Source organism: Anguilla rostrata, chromosome 6 (genome assembly GCF_018555375.3).
Source record: "Anguilla rostrata isolate EN2019 chromosome 6, ASM1855537v3, whole genome shotgun sequence".
In the NCBI taxonomy this organism is placed as follows: domain Eukaryota; kingdom Metazoa; phylum Chordata; class Actinopteri; order Anguilliformes; family Anguillidae; genus Anguilla; species Anguilla rostrata.
The window spans coordinates 24,000,290-24,013,400 of record NC_057938.1 but is presented as its reverse complement, the minus strand read 5'-3'; the positions used below and the strand labels follow the sequence as shown (position 1 = coordinate 24,013,400).

Here is a 13,111-nt window from a genome sequence, read left to right as displayed (position 1 = left end):
CCAATCCAGATGAAAGCCTATAGAATCTTCTGCATGGGTGTTTATTGAAAACCATGTTTTGCTGTATTTCGTTACCAGGAGTGGTTGGTTTGAAGCAGTCCTTCAGCATTCCACTGCATATTTCAAATATTTATAGCCATTGATGCTCAGGTGCAGTTATGTAGGACAGTACACTGGGGAACGGCACAGGTTAAATTTTTTTTTTATCTCTCTCTTTTAAGCTTGACAAGTATTTGAAAGTTAAACTCAAGAAAGGTGTTTGGCCAAGACAGCACTCAGCGGATGGCCCTATAGAACGGACTGACCTTTCTTGGCTTTTATTTGGGAGAACATTTGACTTGAGACTTGAGATTCAAGCCAAAAAACTATTTTCCACTGTTCTTAGTCTGAAGTTCTGACTTATTTTTGCAGACAGCAGCTTGTCTGTGATCTAAGATAACCATGAATCTTGATTAAAGAAGGAGCAGCTAACCCCCTGTGGGCCAGACATATTTACCTGATGTGCTCAGGTCAGGGCAGGTGCTGTTTAGAGAATAGTGATGGCACTGCACTCTGGGGAATTTTTACAAGGAATTTTGACTCTGTCTTTCCAGGGTAAAGATATTAGAAGAGAGACATTAAAAGCATGAGAATCCCATGGTCTTGGATTGAATCTCCATAGGGCGATCCAGGGTACAGGAGGGTTCAGTATGAACTGTATGCCAAAGGCGCATATGAAAGGTCTTACTTCAACTCCGCTCGTTTTATCTTGGCTACGGGCTGCGGCGTGAAAAGAAGTAGGCTGCTATCACCACATGTTTCAGTGGAGAACTGCAGATGTCTACACTCAAATTACCATTGAGGATTGGGGATAGTATCTGTGTGGGACCTTTTAGAACTACAAACACCATGTCACATTTGCAGTACCTGTTATTGCACTTTAGAACTACAAATACCATGATGCATTTGCAGTGCCTGTTATTGGACTTTAGAACTACAAATACAGTGTCACACAATGATTCATTCACTTATGTTTCATAATCAACCTGTTGTTTGGGAATTGTCTCTTTTACAGGTGGGTGGCTTTTGAGGAACTGGGCTTTTCTGGAGCAGCATATATTCTGGAGAAAGGCCAATACTGCGGCCCAGAGGACTGGGGTGGCCAGAGCTCCACCATCGCATCCCTACAGCCAGTCTTCCTGGTAAGGAGCATCTTTACAATGCTCGTGCAGTCTGTGTCCTATAAAAAATCTGATATCCGTTCCATACGTGGAGATGGGTATACACTGTGATGACGTGCACATAGTTCAATTAAGCAGCTGAATTCAGTGTGTTCATTGCACATATGACTACTTCATGCTGTAACCTGTGTTTTCCAAAATGTATTTAGCTACCAAAGATATCATAAAGCAACAAATGTCTACCTGTGTCTGACTATTTACAGCAGATATGAGATAATGTGACAAGCTTTTTTCTGTATTTTGTACATCCAGCAACATAGGAAATGGACTTTACTGGCCCTCATGTACAAAATCCTCCCTGTTGCACTCAACACATTTAGGAGCTGTCTCAGGACAATTTGCCAATGTGTAGCTCTTAATGCTAAAAGATTGCACACAGGGAGACAGTGGGAAGATGTATTTATCTATTTTTATATTTTGGAATGGGTTGGCTGTAGATTGAGCGATTAACTTTCTGGGGTTACCAGGCAAGGGTAGTTACTCTCCACAAGGCCTTGAAAATCGTAAAAGATTGTGTCAAGAGAAAGGCACGCAGTGGTACCATACTTGGTAACATCAACTGTTCTTATATGAGCTTGAATAGCTGCAGATAGAGAGTTAGTTTTCTTTGAGCATGGAGTGCGACATTTATCAAGTTAATTTGTTGTGATTTAGTAAATCTGACCTAGAGTTGTATTTCTTGCTTCTATAAGTCATTTAATATATTTGCCCGTACAGTGTTTTACCTTTTGGTATTTATATTTGATTCTATTTATCTGCTGTGGCATTATGTTTGTTCTTACCCTGTATGCATCTTGTTCTTATCCGTATCGTATCCTTCAGGATGATTTTGGTGCTGTAGCCAAATTTAAGGTGAGTAACTTGCTTTTTAAACTGATTTTGCTTTCAATTTTCTTCAAAAAAATATCTTAGAAAATGTAATTGTTATGGCCAATGTCCACTTTATGAAGTCACATGTTTGTGTGGAGGACTGTAATAAACCTGCATAAAGTGAAAGCTGACAAGTTAACTCAAAAGTTGACAAATTGATCCAAAAATATATTTTATTTTTGCCTCAGGTGCAGTTATTTTCTGAGCCTGAGTTCCAGGGTGATGTTCATGTTCTGGAAAACAGTGCCCCCTTGCTGCCGGAGGGATTCTCTGTGGGTTCCTGCAAAGTGCTGTCAGGCAGGTGAGTAGCACAGGAATGTTTTCTACATCAATTTCTCTTCTCCTTTCTCTGACACTGATATCCTTTCCCCTCCCACTTTCCCTGTTGAACAAAAATGTGAAACATTTCACTTGATTTGAGGACATTAATATATGCCATTTTCCAATTCTGTAATGTTATGTCTGAATACAGTTCAAGGCCTTAAACTGAAGTGCATTGGATTAAGACAATGAAAGGACATTGCTAATGCAAGTCAAAATAGCTTTGCTAAGTAAATATATATATATATATATATATATATATATATATATATATATATATATTTGTATATTTAGCATAGTATGAATGAGAAAATAAAATCTGAAGTTGCAACTATCAAAGAATGCCTGTGACCATTCCCAGATATTTACGCTCTTCTCTGGTTTCTTCATTGTGTTTTTGTGAATTGCTAAACATTTGCAATTGTGAAACTTGATTTTTTATCAAAATATTGGAAGAGAACTTTTCTACAGAAACAGTATTTTAAGTGTTTTAATTTCCTAACTTGTCAACAAACATCATCGTAAATTGGTTAATTTACGTTGCAAGCACGACACATCGTACAGTGCTGTACAGCTGTAATGTACAACACCCTTTTGGTTGCAGACAAGAGAAGGAAGAGTGTGATGTTCACAGAACCAGTCAAATTGCAGAACTCAGAGTTTTTGCTGACTCACCCTGAGAAAAGAAAGAACAGATACATGCTCTGAAGGCAGTGAAAATGGCAGCCGGAGTAACATTACACCGCTGCTGTGTTCCAGCTGGCTGGGGTTCGAAGGTGTGGAGATGGATGGTGGCATGTACGTCCTAGAGGAGGGAGACTACCCCAACCTGAAGGCCATGGGTTGCATACACCCCGACTCCGCCGTTTGCTCCCTGCAGACTGCTGGCTTTGTGAGTACAGAGACACTCCTCATCACCTTTCACACACGTACCTTCCTAGCCCTGTTTCATCGTCCTGCAGCTTCACATCATGGAGGAGGCGGAGCCATGAGCTCTAATTACTTAAATTTCATGTAGTGTATAAAGCAAAATAGCAATAACAATTTATTGCACATTATGCTGCACTGAGGCCACGTGATCCTGCTGAGCGATACTATTCAGTGTTTCCCACATGTTGAGAATTTATTTGCGGTGGTCCACTCTATTTTTTTTTGTCTGGGGGGGGAGTTGTGGTGAGGATGGGAATTTTGTGCGACTCACGGCTCACGCTGTTGTTATGAAACACTGCAAACTTTGTGTTCAGAAATTGGAATGCCATGAGTCTAGGTTAAATACAAAAAAAATATTTTTTGGCAGGGGCTAATCTATTCGGGGGGGCTGCCAAAATAATATAAATATATTGGAAATGCTATTTTGGATAATCTGAGTGATTGTGAAAGCATATTATTGGCTATCCTGAAAGCATTTACATTACATTACACCCGTTCTCTCCATTCTGAGGTGCTCTGTGTCTTACAGTACAAGGTGAGCTACACAGCTGGCATCGTGCACATAAAATGCCGATGAGGTATATGGAGCAGGTCAAACGATGGCCTATATAAACAACAAACTTAGTATGAATCGAACATGTCATTTTATTCATTTGATGTGATATTTAGACCAATAATGGCAGGTAGCAGTCCTAAATCCACAGATTTTTGAAAAATGTATTGAAAAGATTGTACCTCTAGTTGGCAGCCTGGAATAACTAACATCAGGGTAGAATCCTTACAGTGAAAAGCACATAAACACTGCGTAATTCAGACGTGATTTGCACTAGGAAAAGCTCAGAAATGCAATGCGTTGTTTGGGCAGAATCGGTTCTATTCTGGAGGAAATGCATTAATGCTGTGTGTTATTTATGCGATCAGTGCAGAATCACAGTGTGCTTGTGCAGATCACAGCCCTGTGCCTTCCTAGGATTCATGCAACATTGCAAGGACTGCATGAGCTGCCAGCCTCCATGCACATTAGCTGACTGAGCACTGACTGAAAACAAACAGAGAGCCTGTTTGCATAGTCGGGTTTTGGCAGCTACCACCTTGTCTCAAGTAAACAGTGTGGCTGTCCAGCTTGAAAGCGTTACGTTTCATAGTGAATGACTCTGGGTCAGGATCAGCTTTCCATACATGTTCTGGTTTTACAAGCTATGTGTTAAACCTCTCTAATTGTCAGTGAGTGTTCAAAACAAGTATGCTTCCATAGCCTTGATTAACATTACCCAATCAGTAAAAATAATTAGAAATTAACAATAAGAATGTCCTGAATTTTTGCCAAAAATACATGTGTACGATATATAAATTTGGTGTCGTTTAATTTTTTCTTGTATTTGTTCATTGTTTTGTATGTTTACTGATTTTGATCACCATTCAGAAATTCAATGATATCACTTTTGGCTTATGTCTCTCTTCTCAGAGATACGCTAGTCCTGCCTACATTCAGATGTTGGCTGACTGTAGAAACCCATAAACTGAATCTCAGCTTACTTCTGTAGGCGGATAACTTCCCTGTCAATAGCAGGCTAGGCGTGCAGAATCACTGCAGAATCAATATTGAGAAAAGCGTGTTAGCGCAACTTGCAATCACAGTATTTGCTCAAACTAATAAGCTGCTTCTCACAGGAAGTTTCTTCACATCATTTATATGACACAAAGAAATGATATATCTGAAAGAGTTTATCTGTTCATTTCTCTTCAATATCGCAAGGTTGATGATGCCTCTCTCTCTCTATCTTTCTCTCTCTCTCGCACCCTCAGGAGTTCTCTCTTCCCTCTGTCACACTCTTCTCTAAGCCCAGTTTCACAGGAAAGAAGGTGGTTTTGAATGAGGCCGTGGTGAACCTGCAGCTGACTGGATGTGACGGCAGAATCCAGTCAGTGGTGGTGGATGGAGGGATGTGAGTAACGCAGTCCTATTTAAATTTTTCCATCAACTTTGCATTGTTGGTAAAGTGTTGGCCAGCGCACTGTGTAGCACACACCACACCCAGCTGTTGACTTTCCTCTTGGGATCCCATAGAAGTCAACCAACTGTAACTGAGGTCTTTCTCTTGAGAAATCAGCTTGGAATAATGTAGCTGTGGGCAGCATTAACTAGACGATCGCAGCTCCCCGAGTGATTCTGCTGCCTTTGTGTGTCTCATTTGTCTTCAGACTTTGTTTTTTCTCTAGAGTAAAATAAAATACATACAGCAGTCGGGTGGCAGCGCTAGCATGTACCCAGCAGGAGTCACCAAGGGAAAGCAGTCATTTACCATTCAGGGTAGAATCATATTTCAGTGGTACCTGTAGAAATCAGGACGTTTAGATTGATAACAGAACCACTAGTATACAGTATTCACCGGTTGGTTTACTAACTTTAATTGATTAATTGTTATCATATATTATTATCAATTATTATATCAACTCGCTATCCCATGACAAACATATGAGTAATTTATTTGTTTCCTTCAGAAATCTGGGTCTCTGGGTCAGTTTGAGTATTATATTGAGACATGAGGAGAGTATGGAAGTTTATCACTAGGGCTCCGAATCCTATGGAAACATGCCACTGATGTGCCAAATTCATCCGGGTTGTGCTAACTGTGGTTACGGGGGTGGAGAATATATGCAGACTGCACCAACACCCCTCTCTTGGGGGTATGGGAGATTCCTGCCTCTGGCATGATGAGAATGAGCCAGAAAATATGGCTGTGAGCCCAGAGGCTAAGAAGATGCCACCTCAGACTAAAAATGCGTGTGTGTGGTCATGGGTGTGGGTGTGTCTCTCAGGTGGGTGCTGTACGAGGGGTGTAACTTTCGCGGACGTCAGATCCTGCTGCATCCCAGCCAGGTGAACGATTGGTGCTTGTTCAGCAGCTGGCAGCGAATAGGATCCCTGCGGCCACTTGTACAGGTACACGACAGCGCACTGCCTCCAAAATCCATTCTGTTGGGCCCCCTGCTGGACAGAACAACATATTGCACCGGCAGTGTAGTACAAAAACAACTGAGTCATGAAATGGAATGCAGTGTCCTGTGCCCTTAAACCTCTGTTTTTCTGCAGACAAAAATGTATACTTTACCTGTGTTAATATTGACAGTATCTGTGTGTAGGGTTGCAATGGTTCAGAACATTTTGCTGATTTTTCACAGTAACTTTAGCTTGGGATCTTGAGAATTTTGTCAATAACAAAAGCATGTGCAAACAATATAATCTTTGATCTAAAATCAATCTTCAAAGACTTTCACAATTGTTCTATGTTTTGGTCTTAATGCTCCGCTTGTTTTTCATACTCACATAAAAATGAAAAGCTGAGTCGTGATGACCTCTCAGATGAGTGATTAGTTCAAGTTAACGACGATGCTGCTTCATGCTGTTGTCACGTTAGCTTCCGCCAAGCAAGTGCATCCAACCTGCTGCAGTCACACTTATTTACACAAAGATCGGTGCTCTTGTGGAAGAGGAAAAGTATGCATGGTATACCTTATATAGTGATGATTGTTTTAAAATATGAAAAGACTGCGGCACAGTACCCTCAGGTTTTAGGTCATCTTAAAAAAAAAATCCACGCTTATTGCGACAGGTAATTTGCCATCGGCATTGCCAATTTGTAAATGTGACAAGCCCTGCATTGAGCCTCATTTCCATGAAATTTGTCGTTTTGCTGCTGCCATGTATGTAGATTTGAATTTTCATGTCTCAGATGGAACATTGTGTCATTTCCCTGGTAGAGCACTTGCATGTCTTTTCATTTATTTTGGGTGCTTTGCGAATCAAATGTAACTTTTTCTGGCAGGGCAGCAGTTTAATGAGTGCAAAATCATCACTATCCTTCTGTGGATCCCCCCCCAGTGCATAAAATATACGCAAAATTTGCATGAATTCCTTACATCTAGAAATTTTCTGGATTTTTGCTGCCCTACTTATGTGCTCTGTGCAGAATACTTCCCCAGTATGTATATGTGATGTGCTCTTAGACTCAGTTGCGTTGACCCTGAGACGCAATGTGATTTTTATGTATTGTTGAAAAGAGAAGATTCAATACTTACTGAACTCCTAATGTTAAGTGAAATACACCCTGCTAAGCCTAGACTATCACTAAACACTGACGTTGGGAAACGTCCTCAAAAGCTACTGCCAGCATCTCCATATATGTTCAATGTGTGTATATGATTTATGGCCTCTGAAATCTCATTTTCATGTGAACTTTCAGTTATGGATTTGACTGTGTGGTAGAAATAGCTTGCTTATGTACTTTCTTAGTGCAGACAATTACAGGATTAGCATTAAGCATTAGCTTTGCTGTATCTTACACATTTTTTTGTAAAAGAATGGCTCTATAAATCCATGCCTCATCATTTAATGCTTTAAAGATATATTTAGGTTGTGAATACAGTATTAAAACTGTATTCACAACTTTTAGATACTTTTTGTCATATAGTATATATTTTTCTAAATCAAGAGAGTTTAAATCCCAAAACAGCCCCCGTATAGATTTTTGGAGAAAATTGCTATTTTCTCAGTTTTAGCAGTACAATATGCAACTGATTAAGATGAAACATGTGAAATATGTTGTCTTTGCAGAAAAAGGTGTACTTCCGTCTGAGAAATAATGCGACAGGCTTACTGATGTCACTGTCGGGGACCCTGGAAGACATTCAGCTGATGCGTGTTCTGGCACTAGAGGATACAGGTGGAATTGAGCAAGTCTGGATGTACCAGGACGGACTTCTGAAGAACAAGGTACATCCTTATGACAATGGTGGAGGTGGGGTGGACATTACAGTCCTGTGACAGTTTCAGTGAGGAACAAAACCAGGATGGAGTCATGTGACAGCTTTGGAGAGGAACAGAAACATGATAGGGTCATGTGACAGCCTCAGTGAGGAACAGAATGGAGTCCTGTGACAGTTTCAGTGAGGAACAGAACCAGGGTGGGGTCATGTGACAGCTTCAGTGAGGAACAGAACCAGAATGGGGTCATGTGACAACTTTAGTGAGGAACAGAACTAGGATAGGGTCATGTGACAACTTCAGTGAGGAACAGAACCACAATGGGGTCATGTGACAGCCTCAGTGAGGAACAGAATGGGCTCCTGTGACAGTTTCAGTGAGGAACAGAACCAGGATGGGGTCATGTGACAACTTCAGTGAGGAACAGAATGGGCTCCTGTGACAGTTTCAGTGAGGAACAGAACCAGGATGGGGTCATGTGACAACTTCAGTGAGGAACAGAACCACAATGGGGTCATGTGACAGCCTCAGTGAGGAACAGAATGGGCTCCTGTGACAGTTTCAGTGAGGAACAGAACCAGGATGGGGTCATGTGACAGCTTCAGTGAGGAACGGTCTTGATGAGGGTCTTATCCTGGCCGCTGTGCTCATGCTTTGCCCTGTGTGGTAGATGCTGGAGGGCTGTTGCCTAGAGATAGGTGGCAGCATCGCCATGGCAGGCAGCAGGCTCACCTTTGTGTCTAAGCCTGAGAAGGAGAAGCAGCTGTGGAGCATCACTCAGGACGGGCTTATCCGCTGCAGCAACCACCCTGACCTGGTGCTGGAGATCAAAGGTAAGTCAAAACCATGCCCCGACTTCCTGTCTTTTTGAGAATGGGGGGACTCAACACAAAAACAGCTGTTTATGTAAAATGATAAAACATATATCCACATAAATACTGTGAAATATAAGTTGATTGTTTCATATTCATCTTTTGATCTCAAATGCACTTGCTTTAAGTAGCCATCCCCACACCACAAATACAAAACCACTTTTTCATGAGAATGTCAAGCTGGCTTAGTTGATGGAAGTGGAAAACGCTGTCCCACGGATCTGTGCAGAATATCCTGTAGATTTTTCATTGGGTTCAGAGTTGTGAAGGCGTTTGTTTTCATAACGAATATCATAAGCTTATTTGAAATCATAATATAGTATAATAACTAGGTAAGTTTATTATGTCCTTTATACAAAACACAAAATGCATTTCTGCCTGTCTGCATAGATTGTACTGTAGAAAATTACATTTGCAAAATGTGTTGCTACTCACTCTTTTAAAGGTGCTGTTGCTATACAGACTACAAACTCCTAGTGAAGCTGTATATTTTATCTCCTCATTTTCAATGAATGAATTATTGCATTTATGTAGAACTTGTCCAAACATTCAAAGTGCTTTACAATGATGAGTGGGACCTCACCTCACCCACCACTAATATGTAGCACCCACCTGGGTGATGCACGGCAGCCATTTTGTGCCAGAATACTCACCACACATTAGCTAAGGTAGAGAGCGAGAGAACACTTTTTAGCCAATTAAATCAGGGGATAATTAGGTGGCAAGTTTGAGAATACCAGGTTGGGAATTTAGCCAGGACACCGGGGAACCCCCTATTTTATGCCAAACTCAGTTTATGGTGCATTCTGGGTGCTGTGGGCAGACAGGAATGGATTAAGAATTATTCCTAATCCATTCCTGTCTGCCTGGCAGATAATGCTCCTGTTAAACAAAAACTGCCTCAAGTAATGCCACAGTTTTGCCTTGCTTTGAATGCCCTTGTGGAGTCCTTATGGAAAATACTACAATGCTGCTGCATAAAGCCAGTATTCCACACTTGTGCCTTACAATAATGTGACTCTAGTGAAATACATGTTTTGTGCTCTAATAGGTTCTGTGCTTTACAGTGTCCGTGACTTATATAATACAAGTTGAAGAGCTGGGGCTTCATTTATAAAATGGTCTTACGATCAAATTGTATCTTTAATAGATGCTTACACAGAAAAACTAGTTATTTATAGAATTGCACTTTGGCTGTGGTCCTCTCTTTACATTCACTTTATACTTAATGGTAAGTTAATTACCTGCTGGTTTTGTGGAGGTGCTGTATGTTTGAGGGCTGCTTGCAAATTCCCTGTAGTGGACTGTGATTCGAATAAGATATAATTTATAATTCATTTTAGACATGAAGGGTGCAGAAAATGTTGAAATGCAGGCTTATTTAAAATAGCTGTTATTGGATGCATTCACAAGAAGGGGTAATGGTAAAGCATGTCCACTTTGGCTGTGGTCCTCTCTTTACATTCACTTTATACTTAATGTAAGTTAATTACCTGCTGGTTTTGTGGAGGTGCTGTATGTTTGAGGGCTGCTTGCAAATTCCCTGTAGTGGACTGTGATTAGTATAAGATATAATTTATAATTCATTTTAGACATGAAGGGTGCAGAAAATGTTGAAATGCAGACTTATTTAAAATAGCTGTTATTGGATGCATTCACAAGAAGGGGTAATGGTAAAGCATGTCCACGTGTGTAAGATGCAGATATACCAATGTAAGCAACTTTGTCAGGCTCAGTTATTTTTTATAAATTGAGCATAAGCACCACTTGTGAAATGATTTTATGATAACATTTAAGCTTTAATCCAGTAACATTTTTATAAGCGAGACATCAAGTTAAAAACCTTAAATGTTCCAGTGTATTTATAAGCTACACATCAACCTGAATAACTTCAGTCGCTTCCGTATGGGTCATGGAGAATGTATAAATTCTTCTCTATAAAGGTGCCTCCATTCTCAAATGATTAAGTCATCATTGTTAGCAGTTCTGTTAAAATGTTTATTTGCTGTGCAATTGTTCGTGTTTCAGCTGTCTCATTTTAACATGTTTTCAAGTCACTTTTACTTTGTATGTGTCAAGTATTACTCATTGGATATACTTGTTTGAGCTTTTTTCACTTTGGTAACCAGTTAGTCAGCGTAGTGTCAGTGTCCTGTATATACAGTGGACTGGAATTGCATTCTGTCCCCGTAGCTCCACCATGTGGTTTTATTTAAAAGTGCAACTAAAACTCTGCTTTACATGACCATCAGCAGTGCTTAAAAAGGTTGAATGTTGCTAATGAGATGATGCTAATATCCTGTGGTTCATTTTTTTTTCCCTTTCTTTTCAGGGGGTCAACAGTACGACAGGAATCAAGTCATTCTCAATACAGCTGATGAACACAAATTGAACCAGAGATGGTGTGTGGAAATCCTGTGAGGAGCAGAAGAGAAGAGAACTTGCCCCAGTGCTCTGTGGGGCTGTTCAACTGTGGGCCCTGAGCTTATTGATCAGCGTGCATTTATTGATCTTTGCCAAACAGGCCAGGAAACCCACAGGATTCCACACTCACAGGAAAGCTGGGACAAGACAAGACTCAATATATGGCACTCCTTATGATGGAGGAAAATATTATATTTTTTCCGCAAAAGACATAATGAAGGCGCAGTTGTGGATGTACTGAAAGAATGGGAAGAATACATCTCTACAGCTGACATTAAATTAAAAACAGCACTGCTGCTTCAGTTCAATACACGAACAGACTTTTAAACTATATATATTTACCTTTTCAGTGTTTGCACCGTGGAGGAATAATGCTATTCCATCAGTGTTATTCATGATAAGGGTACGACAGTAAGAGTAATTACCAACAGGAACATTTTGAAAGGCAAATTACGTTTTTCTGTATTTTTGGTTTATTGTAAGAAAATGTGTCTACCCGTGTGCTGTCTGAAGTTTTTTTTTTAGGCTTTATTTTTCGTAGAAGTGTGTGAAACTGGGTTTGTGGAACAGGAAAGTGGAGGCTCGGACTGTATTCATGTCACTTTAGTCACCTTGTCTGAGACACGTTAGCCTGGTTCACTCTCCATCTCTCCCTGTCTGAGTTATTCATTAATATTCTGGAAGGATTCAACCTCCAGATCCAGACAGAATGTTACTGTTTTTATATAGGCTACATGCATATTATGGATTCTTACTCTCTTTTTAAAAACTCAAATATAGATAGATTATTCTAGAATGTGCTCCTCTGCTGATATGTTTAAATATATATATATATAATGACCAAATATAAAATTGATTACTTTTTTCCCATTTTACCTGATGTGCTTTACGGGCAAGTTCTTCGAGGGATAAACATTAACATTTTTACATTAAACAGTGTTCTCTTAAATACAAGGCTGTCTATTGTACTGTAAATGTATACAGTTAGAGTACTGGCACAGATTATGGAAACACTGCATTTATAAAGTGATTGTGATGATTAAAGCAATATTTTAGAGCAATTTCTGTTTTTGGCATAAATGTAACATGTAATAAATGCAATATGTACATAAAACAAAAATGAATAAATAATAAGCATATGTGTTAAACAAGTAATAAGCGTTACACCTTCCTATATGTATTAGGTCATACCTACATAACTGAGCAGTCTAATGTACCTTGCTGTTGGAAATTTTATAATCACCTTGAACCTGTATTTCTTTGTCCACTATTTTTCTACATAAAATGATAATATTCATAAAAGACCTTTATTTTTTGGCTTGTGTAATTTATTTCAAATAATTGGTAGTCAAATAATGTCATTACTATTCGTGGTCAAGAAGATAACTTTTGAATACATTTTGGATGAAAATGGCTTTGAGAAACAACAGAATGTGCACAGATAAAAGTAATAAAAGTTTTGAGAGCATTCATTTTCTAATTTAAGCACAGTATTTCTATAATTTGTGCCAGCACTGTTATATGAAAATAATTATGTTTCATTTAATATACGTTTAATAATTCAATTACTTGTGAAATACATCCAAAGGGGTTTGAAAGGGAATCCACATTGGCCATTGTGCATATGGACTGATATTCAGCTGTTGGTAATACTATGATGTAGAGAGAAATCGCCTCTAGGAATTGTAGAATAGTGAGGGCAGATCATT

General features: G+C 39.5%; 1 protein-coding gene across 1 annotated transcript in view; it reads left to right on the top strand.

The window, feature by feature from the left end:
* The window catches only part of LOC135256876 (beta/gamma crystallin domain-containing protein 1-like), a 34,486-nt gene extending 21,774 nt beyond the window's left edge, over positions 1–12,712 (top strand). The window contains exons 14-22 of the mRNA XM_064339115.1: positions 1,055–1,181; positions 2,043–2,072; positions 2,279–2,391; positions 3,171–3,303; positions 5,148–5,287; positions 6,162–6,285; positions 7,957–8,115; positions 8,777–8,939; positions 11,311–12,712. Of these exons, the coding sequence (XP_064195185.1) occupies positions 1,055–1,181; positions 2,043–2,072; positions 2,279–2,391; positions 3,171–3,303; positions 5,148–5,287; positions 6,162–6,285; positions 7,957–8,115; positions 8,777–8,939; positions 11,311–11,399 (1,078 nt within the window). The 3' untranslated portion in view covers positions 11,400–12,712. The remainder of the gene's footprint in view (positions 1–1,054; positions 1,182–2,042; positions 2,073–2,278; positions 2,392–3,170; positions 3,304–5,147; positions 5,288–6,161; positions 6,286–7,956; positions 8,116–8,776; positions 8,940–11,310) is intronic.
* The last annotated feature ends 399 nt before the right edge of the window (positions 12,713–13,111 follow it).